General features: G+C 36.5%; 1 protein-coding gene across 2 annotated transcripts in view; it reads right to left on the bottom strand.

Moving 5' to 3' along the window:
- Positions 1-17685, bottom strand: part of adamts17 (ADAM metallopeptidase with thrombospondin type 1 motif, 17) — an 86660-nt gene that overhangs the window by 41349 nt on the left and 27626 nt on the right. For both annotated transcript variants that reach the window (XM_066701515.1, XM_066701514.1), the window contains exons 8-10: positions 9866-9971; positions 4266-4406; positions 2759-2909 (exon numbers count right to left, since the gene is read on the bottom strand). In XM_066701515.1, coding sequence (XP_066557612.1) covers positions 2759-2909; positions 4266-4406; positions 9866-9971 — 398 coding nt within the window. The remainder of the gene's footprint in view (positions 1-2758; positions 2910-4265; positions 4407-9865; positions 9972-17685) is intronic.

Consider the following 17685-nt stretch of genomic DNA (forward strand, 5'->3'; position numbering starts at 1 on the left):
AGGGGAGGGAAGAAAATCTCAAGATAATGATACTTTTTATTGCTCCAACAGGAGATATGGTACTTTTACAGCTTGAGGAAATGCTTTTACAGATGGCTGAGAATGTAGCATTTGATGGGACCTGCCTCTCTGACCATGTATTTATCCAACATCATAAAGCTGTCAACAGGAGAAACCTTTAAGTTTTATTTAATACACATCCAGACACGGGTCTTGAAAAAAATAAACCCACAAATGATATCCACTGTCTTATGTTTCATGCAAAAAGAGCACTTATTGTCAAGCAACATGCATATTGTGAACAAAGCAAGTTTATGTAAGCAATGCATTAAGCTCTTTTTGCAGTGTTACCAAGGTCAGAGGTCAATGTAGGTTATAAAACTTCAACATTGGGGGCAGAAAAGGGTTAGACCCACTTGAAACTATTTGAATGGAAAAAATAACTAGAAGCATTTAAAAGTAAGTAAAACAGTAAGACTTTTATCATGTTTTCTGTAATAGCAGAAATTCTGAATTGGATATGTAATAATAACAAGCTGCACTCAATCAAGGAAGAGATTAACAAAAAGGAAGAGTGGCCTACTTTCAAAAGATCACTCCAAAGACATCAGTGGTTAATGCACAAACCACATTATATTTGGAGAGTAATTAAAAACATGCATTATTCTTTTTAAGGATTTTCTTGCAAAAACTGTACAGAAAAATATGGGACCATTTTCATCATTAGCAGTGTATTTTACAACCCTTTTAAGCCACAAGATCTTTTCTTTCCTTTCACAGAATCATAAAAGGTTATAGTTGGTTTGAAAAAAACAGATTTCTGTGTGTTTGTTTTTCACTTGGAAAGCAAATTGAATATTAGATGGATTTAAATGTTGCAATGGATTTCAGAGCTTTGAAAGGTATCCTGAGACGGGCTACTCCTCACCCTTTCATTTTCAGGACAGCTTTCATAAACTAGTCAAATATGTAGAATTCCATGTACCTTACACAACTCCTGTCAAGCTATATTTCAAACATGACATTATTTGTAACCCGGTAGTGATAATCTGGGTCGATATTTCAACACTGCCCTACAGAAAATGACAAACTTGTATAATATAGTAAGCAAGTATAATAATGTATTGTCATTCAAACACGCACACACAAACACACACACACACATATATATATATATATATATATATATATATATATATATATATATATGCATGCACACACAGTATTATATATATATTGTATTTATTACTATTATTTAAGTATTAGTCTTCTGTGCCTCCTAATTACCTCCACTTGTACACAAAGTGATAACCAAGGACATGTTATAGAAAGATGCACACAGAACTAATCTGGCACCATGAGAATTGCCTTTATTGCTACTACACGTGCTTTCAGTCTTTGTCTCGAGATGATATTACTTATCTGTTTGAAGTTGCTTATTTATTCCCGCTCTCCTTACATTTAAAGGATTTCAATAACATTTGTACAGTGACATTTCCTGGACTGCAAAGTAATCATTAAAAAGTCTAAACCCACACACTTTCTGTCCCTAAGACTTTGACTTTTGTTGTTGCGAGATATGTATTTTTCAAAGACCAGTTTTAATTGCAATGCATAGCTTCCTTTGGGTCTGCTCCTTGATTTTGTCTGGACAATATCAAGCTACTGTCAATTATTTAAGCATTGTATATTTAATGAAAAGCAATCTAGTACCATAAGACCTTATTTTTTCCCTGATTTGTAGCCATCAAATCCCATTTATTGTAAAATCCTTTCCTCAATAAGTGCCTTACACATTTCCTTCAAACGATCTTCACAATCCTTGCCTATTGTCAGAAGTACTTTATGAAGAATTAAAACACAAATCAATGGAATGGAATTTTGTATTATGCATCTTTCCATGAACTGATGCATAGTTATTTTGAAAATAATATTGGAGGAAACTGAGTTACATATTGATTAAATTGTTTAGAGGTGAATTAATGTAATATGAAACTAATGTAAAGGACCTCTGTCTCAATAATTTTGTACTTAAAATGTAGTTCAAATTCATTGCAACATACCAACTTTAATTAATAAAAACATGTATTTATTTATCAAATATAAATGTTTATTGGGATAGTGATTGAAATTTCTTACTTTTTGTATTATTTTGCATGGAATCTTACTTGGAATCTTAGAATTGTAATCTTTTTTTTTTTTAAATATAGTATTTCAAAGTGCTGTCATATTTCTAGAACCAAAGCCTGGACTTACAGTCAGGAAACTGAATTACAAAGTTGATTCAATCCATACAGATCTAATAAATAAATGTATCTACAAGGGTTTCACAACCAGTAATAATAACTGTTACCCTATGGAACTTAAATACATACTGTAAAGTATTCCTCTGGGATAAAAACTGCATGTGAAGAAAGTAAGTAAATAAAGACAAACTCATGTATAGCCTTAGAGGTGACCATATGTTTTACCACAAGACAACTACATGAATTGGGAGTCAGATATTTAATCAAAGAATGAAATCCACCCAAACCCCTCTGTGTGCTATTCAGGGTGGAATTCTCCCAGCTGTTGAACCAAGAGTTTTGGAACCTCCTATATTATTATGAATGTACACTGAACAAATACACAAAGAAAAAAAGAAAAAAACAGACGTCACATGCCTGATGAAATATTCTCAGCTTTCACGCATGATATCTATTAATCCTGGAAAAAAAAAAAACTTGTAAAAGAAAAGCAAAGGGAAATGAAAACGGACCTCCATATTGTTGCAGAATGTTGCGTTCGTGCCAAACAAAATCTGGCATTGCTCGTCCGCGCTGTAGTGCATGCCTGGCAGCTTGGGAGGCAGCTTCACCACATAGCGGCTCCGAGGATCCGTCGCCAGCAGGCAGGCACTGGCCTTCGACCTGTCAGCACAACATTAGAAGAAAAGGACAACGAAATTCATAGAACAATCAATTTCACGCAAACATTACAAAAACAAGGACAATCAAACCACAGCATCTCTACCTACTGACATTCCCACACTAACAACAGCAATACAAAAGGCATGACAATTCCCCTTGACCCTCACAAAGCTCTGACAAATCCTTATTTTAGTGATTCACTACAATATATATAGAATTATAAAAGAAGGCATAGAAGATGCTCATTTATGTGGGTCTGCCGTGATTCCCACCCATTTTGGTTTCAATCTGTACTAACCCTGATATAAACCACAATCAATTCTAAAGGTGCTTTATTTGTAAAGTCAAACTGGCATTTTTACAATTTACAGGTCAAAGATGCAAAATGTAAATAGTGCCAAACATTCTAGAACTATCTACTCCGAAATGGTTTGCACTACAAACTTGTGGTGGGCAGAAATTCACCCACAATACTCAACTGAACAAAATGCAGGTGACAAATCTTGATCTTGAATTCTTTGCTCTCACATGTGGATGACAGTGGATGACATTGAAGGGATATTTGAAATAGATTTCCAATAGATTTTTTGTATGTACATGTGGTGGAAGCCCATTATTGTTTATGAACAGTTGTACAGGATCTGCATCATTGCCACTATACTGCAGTCGGCAGTTAAAATCAAAGGCTTGTCTGCAATGCAGCTGATCAAATAAAATCCTTAGCAAAAAAACACTAGATGCAGAAGAGATCACAGCAAATTTAAATATTTTTAATAGGATAATTACTTTAGTTGTCCATATTGAAAATGTAAGGAAACATGTTTTCAATTATAGAGTCTTTGTTTCATCACAGCCCCGTACTTTCCTTGTCACAATTTGATTGTGGGTTCAGAAGCAGTTCTCAATGCAGTGAAAGATGCTCTGTGAAGGATTTCCTTTTCAGACAGCAATTCATTAATCACTGGTTTCACAGCAATTTGAGTTTATAACCTCAACTAAGTGAGAGTTTATTAAATGCTCTGCTGTCCCCATGCATTTCCTAGTGCCTTAGTATGACAAAATGCATCAGAATATACTGCTGGGTGAGCCTTTTTTCAATGCCCAATTTTGTTTACTATTACTTTAAACTCAGCTTTAAATTATTCTTCATGAATCTTTAACATATTTGGCTAGGTTGTGGCCTTATGTAAAGTAGGTAACTGGTTAGTTTAAAACACAGAGGATATATTTGTTACATTGGGTAGTAAAGAGACATGTGCAGAGACAACAAGGGTGTAAATCTATCTGGCCAGGGGGGAGCCTGGGTTGTCAAGTGTAAAATGTATCAGCTTCTTGGCTCTGGATGTTTGATCTCACCTCAGGAAGTTCTCCAAGTCATCTCGACTACAGGAGGACCAGGAAAGATCGCTGGGGTTCCTGCCCTTCACCCACTCCCCGGACATGATATGAGAGTGTCCCGTGCACGTCGGATGGTCATCATCGTGGTTCATACCCATGCTGTTCAGAGACGGAGCACAGAATCAGGCATGAGCTCCTTTTCCAAAGCAACAGACTAAAAATTCAATTGACGCTCGACTTCTGGAACAAAAAATCTCCATCAGACAGACTGAATTAAAAGAAGCAGCAAGGCTGCGCTGCAATTTAACATTTATGCATTCATATATACTCATACACACCATAAAAACATTACTGCACAAGAAAAATTATATGGTGTGCATACATTTTCCCTTTCTCTTCTACACCGATCAATTGAATACATGAATATCAAACAATAGAAAGGTTACGATAGCCTTGTTCAAACTTATCCAACTATTGAAACTAATAAATTCAATTACATCGACTACATGCCAATCCAATTAGATGCAAAGCCAATTTAGAGTGAATATTGATGTTTTTACAAATATATATATATATATATATATATATATATATATATATATATATATATATATATATATAACCCTGTAACCTTCATTACAGACACATATGCATATGCCAAAATAATTAGAACATAAGACAGTTTACAATTGAGAGTAAGGAGGCCATTCGTCCCATCGTGCTCATTTGGTGTCCATTAATATCTAAGTGATCAAGGATCATATCCAGTCTATTTTTAAATGTTCCCATGTTTCTGTCTTGAATGCCTAGAAGCCCAATTTCCATTTGTGTCCCTGGTGCGTGTGTCCCTGCAGATCTGGAAAAGCTCCTCTGGTTTGATGTGGTCAATAATTTAATTATTATGATATATATATATATATATATATATATATATATATATATATATATATATATATATATATATTATTATTATTTTTTTTTAAGCAATATCACACTTGCAAATTGTGCGATATGGCCCTACATCAACACTGCTGTGATTCAGCCACATAGACCGAGTGCCGTAGGTAATGCTGATTTGCGAGTGTGATATTGCTTATATACAACAGTTCAACAAACAAGAAAATAAAATTAGGACTGTCATAAAAAAATGCACTTGTGTATGGAACTACTTTCTTACGCCACAGAGCAGGAGGTGCTGTTGCAGTTCAAACAATGCGCTTACCTCCGGCGTTCGAAAACGTTGTGTGTGAGTGAGATAGAGAAAGAGTGAGAAGAAAGTGAGAGCATGTGTCATTTGCCATGTCCGCTGAGGAAATCGATCAAAATCGCTGAGGAAATCGATCAAAATCGCTGAGGAAATCGATCAAAATCGCTGAGGAAACTTCGATGTATTCAGTGTCGCGAGCCCCTTGTTTTCAAAGGTTAATGTGGCGGAGTGATACACACAGTGAAGCTTCCGAGTGCTGATGGTGTCAGACCATCAGTGCTAATGAATCGTCCCTCGTCCAATCAGATTCGAGGACCGGAACTAACTGTTATATATATATATATATATATTGGATAAAGCACCACATTCCTTTATTTCTGCTACAAAAAAATGCAAAAAATACAGATTGTATCTAAACTGATTTCCTCTGCCTGCCAGCTGAAACCAGCTCAGTCCAGACCAGTTCAGTGGGCTTTGTCAGGAGAAAGGCAAAATGTCCATTAAAATGCATCAGTTTGAAGTAGGCAAGAAGGCTGGAGGAAGAAAAAAAAGCACCTAAAGAAAATTACTGAATTTCATAAACAGACTTCCCAATACATGTTTAGACATGAAAGGTTAAGAAAATAAGATAATTAATAACAAATGTAATATCTGCATATTGCTACAGGGAAACCTCTAGACATCAGCATTAACAAATCCAACAAGCTGACATTGTGCCCTGGAGCACGGCGATAGCTAGGACCATGTCCCAAATCCATGGCTACATGATAAGTCTGATGCAACAAGTCTTCTGCAATGTATGATCCAAAATGTTTTTCAAGGCCAGAAACTGAGTCTGCCAGGAAAGAAAACAGTCTGTGCAGCATCTGTATTAGTTACTGTAAGTCTGTCTGAGTGATCCAAAAAGACCTCTTTCTTTTAACCGAGCTGCTTTTCACAATGAAGGCTTGAATACAGTGACAACTGAGATTATATTCTGTAATGTAATACCAGAAAATAGGTTATACATTTAAAAACCAAAACAAATATTTTTCTACAGAAACAGAACACTTTTGCACGCAAGAGTTTAATATTAGCAGCCCCACCCCCACCCTGTTTCAGATATCTGTGTAATTCTGCTTCAACAAAAGCAAAAGCATGTCTTTCTATAAACAACATTTAGGTGACAGAAACTAATCAAATTGTGTTGAGCTTGTTCCCAGTAGAGAGCTGTATACAATTAGATTTATTCCACACTTCTTATAGCTGGGATGCCTTTTACATCAAGAAAGTAACAGATAGATGCATTACACAGCACAGACCTACAGTATAATGATCATACTCTACTAGAAGCCAAAATGAATTGATTTTAAAGGAGGACTAAACTTGGTTGTTGATCTTTATTTTTTTAATTAATTAGCTCACAGGAGTGAAAGAGTCATTTCAAAGGATTAAAATTTGACTTGGTAGTTTTCATTGTTTTCTAAAAGTTCAAAGGCCCCACCGCCCTCTCTCCACAGATCAAGGGTTACAGACCAAAATGAAACAGTAAACGTCAGGCACAGGCGCTGAGGGAAGTAAAACCAATAACTCAGTTTAGAGCTTGGAAACTGATTGCATTGTCTGGCCAGGGTGATTTGTCAGTCCCACAGTTTACACTTGTGTTCCAAATCTTTCAATAATGAGGTTAGATAGTTAATTAATATACACTTAATTAAATGTCCCTTTCTGTAGTGTCATAAATAATTTGGCATTTTAAAATAGCACTTCAAGGAACTGTTGCACATGAAACATCATAAACAAAAGTCTCTAAAAATGTCTAAAGTAAGTTTTATATCGGCAATTTAGTGCATTATTGTGCTGCTCTTTACGTAACCTTGTACTGATAGTAATTTTGAAGGCTCATGCATGAGGATGGAAACTTTCCACATCATTTGTATGTGTCTGCTGCGAGGTTGAACTTGGTTCATTTTTTATTCTGGTTATGTTTTGTTTTCAGAGCTGTAACCTCTGTGCCTGCAGGCTACACAGTTTGCTTCTTAAAATCACCATTCTTAGAGGATTTGGGGAAGCAGTTTAATAATATAATATTAAGAGTACAAAAATCTCACTTATTGAAATGTAATACAAAGCATTAAACACTAGGTACAAAAACACATTGTGGTTATTATGACACAATCATATCGAATTTCAAAGTTCAAAGGTGCAACACACAGAGAAAGACAAAGAATACACTACGGAATTTCTCCCTGCAATGAATATTGAACAAGACAGCAGGATATTACATTACATGCTTATTTTGTAAAGTGAATTCTACACTAAACGTTAAGAGGTTTAAGGTGATGGTAGTTTTCTTTATAAGGTATAACTTTGGACTTACAGAATGGTGTTCTTAAATTACATCAAGGATTAGACCGTCTCTGAATTTTAGAAAACACTGCGTTCCCTTTAATTTAATTCAAGTGCTTTTTAGTTCAGGAAACCAGCAGGTCTGCTTTGATGTGTGAATCGAGTTTTTATCAAGACAGCCTGCACAATAGGATACAGCTGCTGTCAAAACCAATGGTAGATATGACTTACTACATAATAATTAAGCTTTAATTGAAAGAACAGTAGTGTATGTTTTTATTATACACATTCCTTTGAAATGTAACTTCATCAAACATGTCCTTTGTAATCTAAACCCATGCAACTCCGCAAGCAAAAAGGAACAGTGTTTAGGGGTCTACAGCCTATTAAATTTGCAGATAATAACAGTATTACACACTTAAAACATGCCCTCCTGTGCTGATTGACCAAAGGTATCCCAGCTAAAGCAGAACACAAATGAGTCCAGGATTCATGGATTTACATGTGGAAATGATTTCAACAATAGGCATAAAGGCCACTACACCTGGTAGCTCACATGTAAATGTTTCTGAGAATTTTATGCAATGTTTCATTTTGGAAAGAAAATAAAGCATTACGGCACACTAAACAGAAGAACTGTAAATGTATCTGCTGTGCTAGATTAGTTTTTTTAAACAAAGTAAAAAAAAAAAGAAAACGACACTTAAATCCTAATATTTCCTGTTGAAAAAGTGTTTTACGGAGTCTGGACAATGAGGGCTTTTATAGTATGTAATCTTTTGTGGCACTGGGTCTGTAATCACATTCCCAGTAATGCCAGTAATATGTGAAAGGCAAACCTGGCCAGCAGGAAGACAGCTTCACTCCATGCCAACTCATTACACCCTGGCCATTAAACCGAACCCTGGCTTACTCAGCAGAACAGCTACATATGAAATGTGCGATAACTCTTATGAGAACTGGCAACACCTCAAAGTGGTTAACAGTGCTAATATGTTTGGGCACTTTTTCCAAATTAATTTTGTTTGCACTTTCCTCAGTTCTTCTTTCTAGGAAGGCTCTATGTGAGGAAAAAGATTCATGCCACATTGTGGTTCACCACCGCTATTCAATTTGGAGTGTAGCTATTTTCATTTAAATTCAAAAACAAACACAAAGGCTATTTTGAAAGTACAGTTGGAATTCAGAAGTGAGATTCTGCATTGGCCTTCCGCTCACAATGGGTGCACACTATAAATATTGCATTTGCAGAATTATGTGGAGCCTGCAGAATTATGAAGAATAATACATTTCAAGTCTTATTTTCCCCAAACTTGCAATGTAAATTTCCAAAGTGGATTACTATGTGGTTTATCATAGTCCTCTGTCCACATCCAAGAAATATTCTCTGTTTTGCTCTGGTGTATTCCCAGATGAGCTCCCACAGGTTTATACAGCTGTATGGGGTGTGGCACAGGCTGTTAAACCTTTGGGGGTTTCCCTCCAGTTTTGCAGATGCTCCAGTTTGGCTCGCGTAGTTGTCTTTATTTATTGAAGGGATCTGGATTAAATAGGATTAAATTTATAGAATACTGAAATCTATTTTAGCCACCAGAAGAGTTGGCAAAGAGAAGAGGAAAAATTCCTCCTGCCACACACGGTGTCCCTAACATCTGTCATCCAATAGCAGCAGTTGAAGGCACAGGTCCAAACCTTTATGGGGAGCTACAGATTCATCACACATCAAAGAGCCTGAAGATATATATGTATTTTATAAGACTTTTTGCTTCCCAGTGTCTGCACAATCCTGAGCATCAGTAACTGTGCACAGAAGAATGAAATAAGTGTTTCAGTTCTGCCATGTGTCTCCTCCACTTCATGGTTTCATTTTGAAATATAGGTACTCTTGTTTTGTGTTGTTGATTTTCCACCAGTGTGCTGTAAACATTTCCAGGATAGGCAGCAAATTCTGATGATTAATCATGCTGACATTATACTTAACAGGATCCAGCGGTGTCACCAAGCTGTAACCAGTTTTAGAGATTTTTGACATTTACATATATTTAAATGCACAGTGCCAGGGAACATTCATGGAACCACTTACTTGTGGCCAAGCTCATGAGCGATAGTAAAGGCCAGGTTGAGCCCATTATCTTCAGCCAGGACACACTGCCTCTTGGAGCTGCAGGTTCCTCCCAGATAGGCAATTCCTATTGGACAGACAGTAAAACAACAGTCAGCAGTCAGTAAACAACAGAGACCACTGCCCCTGTAACCCAACCAAATTGTGCAGTTTGCAGTTTTTATACAAGCTTGTAATTTGTCAAAAATACATGCCATAACCACCGTTTTGTTTTTCCACACAATGTTTATCTTTGGATGTTTCTCCCCCCACCCCACCCACCAATTTACATTAGCTGTGTGCAAAACCAGTGTATAATGCAAGGCTTTCGTGGCTGTTTCTACCAGCTTTAATACCATTAATTCCAATGACATTACAGCAAAATCACATGTTTCTTGGCAAAGTTTTATTATGATTTAATAGCGTTTCATGTATGAAGGGTTTTGTAGTATTCAACACATTTTATGATTGCCTGTTTGATGTGAATGTTTTACAGTGATCGGGTGCTTATAACAAAGCCTGTTTTCTCAGAACAAAGCTTTTCTACCTTTATAGGACCATAAACTATAATTACGTAAAGGCAGCACACAAGTTTAAAAAAGACTGCCTTTCATCCTTTCTTTATATTTTTCACAGATCACTTAAGAGTTAAATATGACTAAAGACATTGGCATTTACGCATATTATATAACATTTAGTTAAAGTACATTACATCAATAGCATTACTCCATCATAGCTACAACGCAACACCATATCAAACCACATTTTCAATGAGTCTATAGTGCACCTAAACCTGAAAAGTAAGTGCTGTACATTAGGTTGAATGGTCCAAGAAGCCGACTTCCTTTGTGTCATAAATTGAATGCTTTTCTTAAGATGGAAATACAAGGGGATATGGTTACATTGGACTATTATCTGAACACATGCCACTAAATGGACATTGGATACAACAAATCTACTTAGTAGCAATCTGTGCACTTTGAGGGGCTTGAAAATGTCACCTTAAACTCCTATCCTTTCACTATTAGCATTGGCTCAAGAGTACAGCGCTTCCTGCTCCTCTTGACTCTAAAAGCAGGCCAACAAGAATACTGACCAGAATGCTAATGAGCAAGAAAGTGACTCCTCTAATTTACTGGGGTCCATAAAACGCCCAAGCGTTTCATTGTCAGAGGTCTACACCTGCAGGAAGGGAAGTGGGATGACAGAATAAGAAAAGACCCTTGGGAAATCAAGGAGAAGAATGTCTAGGCATATTTGTGAAAATATTTTAGCAGAACAATTATCATCTTCAGAGCCAGGCACAGACTAGCAACATGGACATCAATCTACCAATGCGTTTTGAAGGCAATGGTAAATGTTGCAGTGTATAAAGGTTCATCTTGCCCTGATATACTAGTTAAAATAGTTTCTGCTGCCAGACATATGGCTTCATTCAGGGTAGTGTTTTTGGAGTGCAAAAGCTTTTGAAAGGACATGCATATATACTTGTTCAGCTCCAGAGAAAGTCAATTGCATCCATGCTACACTGTTATTACAGTGTGTAGGAGAAGAGTCCGCTCTAATTAGACCAGAGGAGGCTAGAAATCACTGTGGAGATTTACAGTGGGATGCCCAAGTAAAATGACAAATTTTCTACTCCCATCAACAGACAAAATGAACAACAAAATGTACAGGCAGCATCTGTTTCTATAAGCATCCCTTCCAACAGTATTAACTTTAAAATAATAAATAATTATGAACCAGAAGTAATTCCCAGGAGCTGTCAGGATTGTTTGACTATGGGACAAACAATCAATGTATTTTTTTTTTTTATTATTATTTTTTTTAAGGTGACAATCATTTCAAAGGAAAGAAAATTACACTGCATAATACATATCTGTACTGCCCAATTTTAATGCATATTTAAAAAGCCAGACTGTGTGACTCTGGATGTAATCAGATAAAACCTAGGTGAATAGAATCTTCCTGCTTGTCTGCTAGTATCTATTCAATCAGTGACAACATTGTATTAAAGTTACTTCAGTATCCGACCCTGTTCTTCAAAATCCTTCCCCACATTTTGATCCTTGGATCACTTAGCTTGGACACCAAACATGCACGATGGGTCGAATGGCCTCCTCTTGTTTGTAAACTTTCTTATGTTCTTATGTTTTCTATTTCAGCACATAGATACATATGGAGGAGTCAAGGGCTGCTCTTCAGTGTGATCCTCTGCAGCAAAGAACCTTGTCAGCAGACTTTATGAAGCTGCTGATCCCAGGAAGACATTTTCCACAGTGACATGTCTCCCAAGCCCACCGCACCATGGAGACTTTAAGCAGGAGCCACCCCAGTTCCCCAGGACTCCTCACATCCAAGGGATCCGCATATGGCAGAAGATCTTTTTCATTTTTGAAGATCTTTATCATTGTTGCGAAATATTGCAAGAGCGATGAACCCTTAAACCGTGCTTACTACTGGCAAGCTATTAAGTGTTACAATGCACACCTAGTTTTAGCGGGTAATGCAATTCCAAAAATCGTCAACTTCCTCCCTGATTCAGATCTAAGTTATCATTTTACACACAAATAGAAAAAAAAAAATGAGGGAGCTGGAATTTATATGTACTTTATTATTATTATTTTATATTATTCTTCACTATTTATTGCCAAATTCATTATATAATAGCTTCCAGATTTTATTGTTTTCTGTTACCAGTCTTAAAAGATTTTACAGATAACACAGTTTAAATACAGTGGACAATATTCAGCTGGTATGAGATAAGATCTGGTTTAACAGTCGATAAATAACTAAATACAAATTGTAGCAGAACATATAAAAAGGTGCCGAACAGATATTCCAAAGTAATCACAGAAATTGGAGGGACTCAAGCAGACTGCAACACAGCTCAATTAAAGCAGTCAAAATCTATTCAACTGAAGTGACCTAAAATACCATTTGTATTGTAAAATTGTTTACAGTTTAAGATGGACAAACTATATATATCTTTTTTTTAAGTAAAAAAAAAATGAAATGCTGAAAGGAATGGATTTCCTAGTCCAGCCTAGCTATTGTTAATTCAATCAAATTCATGGTTTCGGTGTCACCACTGTAAAGCAAACCTCGAAAATAGAATAAAAAACACCAGGTACCATGAAACTTGTTGAAACAAATGCATACATTCATTTACAGAATATTAATATCATTAGATAATTGCCTCTTACAGCCTCCCAGGAAATTTATAACAACAGATTCCTTGAGGTATCCTGCCCTTACTTGTCAAATACAATCATTTTGAACACATTTGGCTCTGAGAAGAGTGTCTTGCCCCTACACGTTAAAACGCTCTTTTTCCAAAAAGCTTTGCCATTATATCACCAGAACTTTGCACCTTTTAACCAAATTACTTCAGCAGAGATATATACAGAGTATACATGATCTTTTCCTGAAGCATATTAATAATAATAAAGTTACAGGAGCAACCTCTGACAAACCTGAATTTTATCATTAAGTTTCATCTTACCCATTACTGAAGAATGCAGAATAGTCTGACCCTAAATAGTATAGGATACATTCTGTTTATTGCAGCAGTCAGTCAATCATAATGTTAGCATTCAAAACACCATCAGGAAACATGGCCAAAAAAGAAATAAACATAATACAGAACAAAAGCAGCATCATCGCCATCTCAGATTATTAAGTTATAAGATATCTCTGTATGATGTTGTTATTGTAATAGAAGTCTCCAAATAGTGGTGGGCTGGGGGATGGATAGGGGGATCATTCAAAGTAGCTATTGCATGCACAGAGTAAAGCTACTTTTCCAATTCAACAAAAAATAGTAATTGCTTAATTTATCTTTATTTGAGAATTATTCTTTGTAGCAGGTTTATAGAGGTTGGCTCTGACAACTAATAATGAAGCATTGAATTATAAAGACTAGCAGGTTCCCTCTGGGAGTATCCACTGACTTTAATTTGCAGATTTGGTTATATAAAATATTACTCTTTCCAGCACAATAACTACGGAATCCAAAGAGAAACAGACAAGTCTGCTGTCCCAGACATAAAAAAACAATGATCTGAAAAGAGTCACTGGAAAAAATGTGATATCAACTCCAACAGGTTAGAGATACCTTGAAAGTATTAAAGCAAGTTTTCCAGAGATACAAAATCACTTCAAACTTAAAGGAGACTTTTCTGGCATATTAGCCCTTTCCTTCTGTTTATAGATTACTCTGTACACATCCTACTGTGCTTTGTGTGTGTCCTGTGTGGCTTCTTTAGTTTTCTATTTCACATTCCAGCACAAATACTTTTCAAAATGACTAAAAATCCTGCAAGCGAACAGAGAAGACTGGCATAAACATTGTGAAGATTAAAAGGACAAGAATGAAAGATTTCTGGCCCAGTACAAATTTTGCTTCACTTACAAAATTCCACCTAATTCCCCAAATCTTTAAATAAAATAGATTATTTTCCATTACCCTTCTTCCATATCTGAGGTTTCTCATGTTCAGCTTTAACATTGTATAGTTACTTTTAGAAAATGGGTCATTCACTTTTTATGTCATTTCAATCATGCTGAACACAAATGTACCTAATACTATCTCATATCTACAAAAAAAATGTTTAGTCAGTGAATCAATATGGTTCACTATGATTTATTTATTTAATTTTGTCAACCGTAAAAACAATCGTACAAGATTGCTTGGACTGAACATTCTGAAGAATTATAGTATACATGGCAGAAAACAGATGTTTCTATCACTTCTTACAATGAGGAGTCTAATAAGATATCTTTCTTTTTGTTTTACAACCGCGCATACTTACTCCGGAACAGCAATTATTCATGCAAAAAATAGCAATCAATCACAAACTTAAATTCTGTCCTCCTCTGGCTGATTTACAGATGGTGTAGAAAAATGACCATGACTGTCTTTGCCTGAGCAAGCTAAAGACACTGCTGTCTCCAAGCTCCGGTTACTTGTTATTTTGCAGCCTATTCGTGTCTGGCTTTTGATAAATGTATAATTCATTTTTGAAAATTATTTTTACAATATTAAAGGAAAGTGTTTTCAAATAGTGGACTGAATAAAATATCCCAAAAACCTTAAATGGAACTCTACTTTGTCATGGATTTCAGGAGTTTCTCTGGCTTAATAGGTTCTTTACAGCCAACAGATGTGATATGGAAATAAATGTTAAGAAACATACCACCATACTGCTGTGTTCAAGTTTGAATGCATTACAGATTTGATTCAAGGTTTTGAAATCTTGCTGATGCAGAAATATTGTGACCACTAGGCTATTTGTAGGACATGCTTTTAACATGACTATACAGTAATGAAATGCTTAAGGTGACAAGATCAATATCTATACCTATATATTAATACAATTACAATTCTTATTCCTAGTTAATCAGCCATTGTAGCACAAAAGGTTTTTCATTCCCTTCCAGAATACGCCCACCTCCTCCTCCAGTGCAGAAAGTCCTAAATCTAAACGCTCAGCTCAGCACAAACAAGAGCTGCTCTGCATATCTGGCAACTGCTCTTTGTTCTGCATGACATGGACTCCCCCTAATTGTCTCAGCGTGAGACTGTAAAAAGTGAATCAGCTGATTATCAAACTGTCACCACCCACATCCCCTAATGACAGCCGGTTCATAAATCCAGTTGAGCATGCCAGGACAGAGTCACTGCTTGCGCTGTGCACAGTATAGCCAAACACAGGAAATGGGATGCCACCAGGATATTACTTCAACGTATTCCCTTTCCCCCCGTTGTGCCAGTATCCACATTCACAGTGGGGCCCTAGGCTTTGAAGTGGAAAAAAGGAAAACAAATACAGGAACAAACAAACAAATCCAAGGGCAATTATCGGCCTTATTTTAACGAAGGCAGTAAAAGTTGTGCATACAAAAGCAAAACATAGAGTACCTTAGGAAACCCTGAAATGCATTTCATAAACTGCTGACTCGCACACAAGAAGACAGAATCAAATTACTTCAGCACGGGCCGTCTGCTGTGCTCTTAGTTTTTCATGCATTCTAGAAAACTAAAAAACAGTTGGATGTTAAAAAAACGGTTGTAGAACATGCCTTGCATACACAAATAGAAGCAAATATTTGGGCATTTTCTCCATATATTGCTCAATATCTTTTAATAATTATTTATGTGTTGGTTTGTTTGTTTATTAATCCAAGCGCTTGGGGGTTGTGACATACATTTTTGATGTAATGTCAATGTCAGTTATACACAAGAAAATATCTATGCAAAAAATACATGGTGCACTAAGTTATATGGTTATGTTGCGCTTCACCTGGATAATGAGGGTAATGAAATCAATTGTCCTTTTGAAGGACATTGTGTACTCTGTCGCAGAAACCATTTACTGTATAGAAATCAAGTGTCCGTATTCTCAGTCAGACTGAAGGGGAGAGGATTAAAAGTGACTTTGCTGATAAGAGAGAGATTGTGTTGCACAGTTTAGCAACACACTCACTGATACACTAACGCACAATAACGCTCTGCTCTCTTCCCAAAAGTATGAGAGCACGGGCAGGGCTCATGTGATAAAATACCTTGCATTTCACAGCAAATCCTCAGGATTAAACGGATGTATGTGCCGTCTCTCAATATTTTCCGAAAAGAAAAAAAAATGCTAAATGTGGTACTTCATCCCCTGCTAACATGCCAGGTCTCATTATCACGTTATAGCTCTCCACTGTATTTTGAGAACAGCCAGCTGATTCAGTCTCCTCTGCTAGCATGCACTTTTGTGGCAGCCACTGCTGGGAAGTGCATCTATCATCGGCCCACATCTGGGCTTCTGTATTGGTTATGTAAAAACGAAGTACGATTCAAGAATCTACACGGCTGTAACGGAATGTCTGAATTCCTTCAAATCTGAGGAAAAAGTTAGTCTATTAGTACTACAAAACGGAGCAAGGATCACATTTGAGGTAGTAATTCTAGAAAGAATAATAAGGCATTAGAAACACTGCTGGGGGATTTTCTCTAATTTTCAAACTATGAAAAGGCGAATATTCAAATAGCCACAGAGGAAATCAGCATGCAATATCACTGCAGAACATCTAAAACATGAAAAGAGACACTAATTACTACACTGCTACAAACTGCAGAAAAAAACACTGCTGTAGTCATAACGACGGAGCTTGCATCATATTGGAAAACTGGGAAAAGTGAACATCGTAAGGCACAACTCTAAAGGGTCTTTCTTCAAAATAAAAAAAAATCTGAATCTGAGCGCACAGAATATTAAGATACAGCTCCTAACAGAGACATCACTGGGCCATAGAGACCATTGAAGCAAGTCCTGATGAGTTGTTAAAGAATTGTCTCTATGATCTCTCACAGCCCCTGTGATATTTCCCCCATGAAGGACAATGGCATTAATTGCTGTCTATGGTTCTCAATAAGAACAACTCTGATTTACAACGTGACTTTGAACACACCCGTTTCAATGAACTGAGAATCAATTGTGCAAAAGGCGGGGTGCGATTGAAAGTGGGGGTGGGGTGGTCAGTTGAATGACCAAGTAATTCACAGCAACTAAACACTGCCTCAAAAATAGTCCTGCTGGCATTCATTTGTATTCACAGGAGATGCAATTCTTTAAAAACATAAAGATGTGGGTTGAGGGCAGAAAAAAGCCCAGCAGTTAAAAGAAGGTGAAATTACCACACAGAATTCAACCAACAGCAAGAGATACAAAAATTCAAATCATGACCAAAAAACTCTCACTGCTGCAACTGGAAACATGTCAGTCTCTCCTAAACGTTCGCCTTTGACTATA

Source organism: Amia ocellicauda, chromosome 4 (assembly GCF_036373705.1).
Source record: "Amia ocellicauda isolate fAmiCal2 chromosome 4, fAmiCal2.hap1, whole genome shotgun sequence".
Classification (NCBI taxonomy): Eukaryota; Metazoa; Chordata; class Actinopteri; order Amiiformes; family Amiidae; genus Amia; species Amia ocellicauda.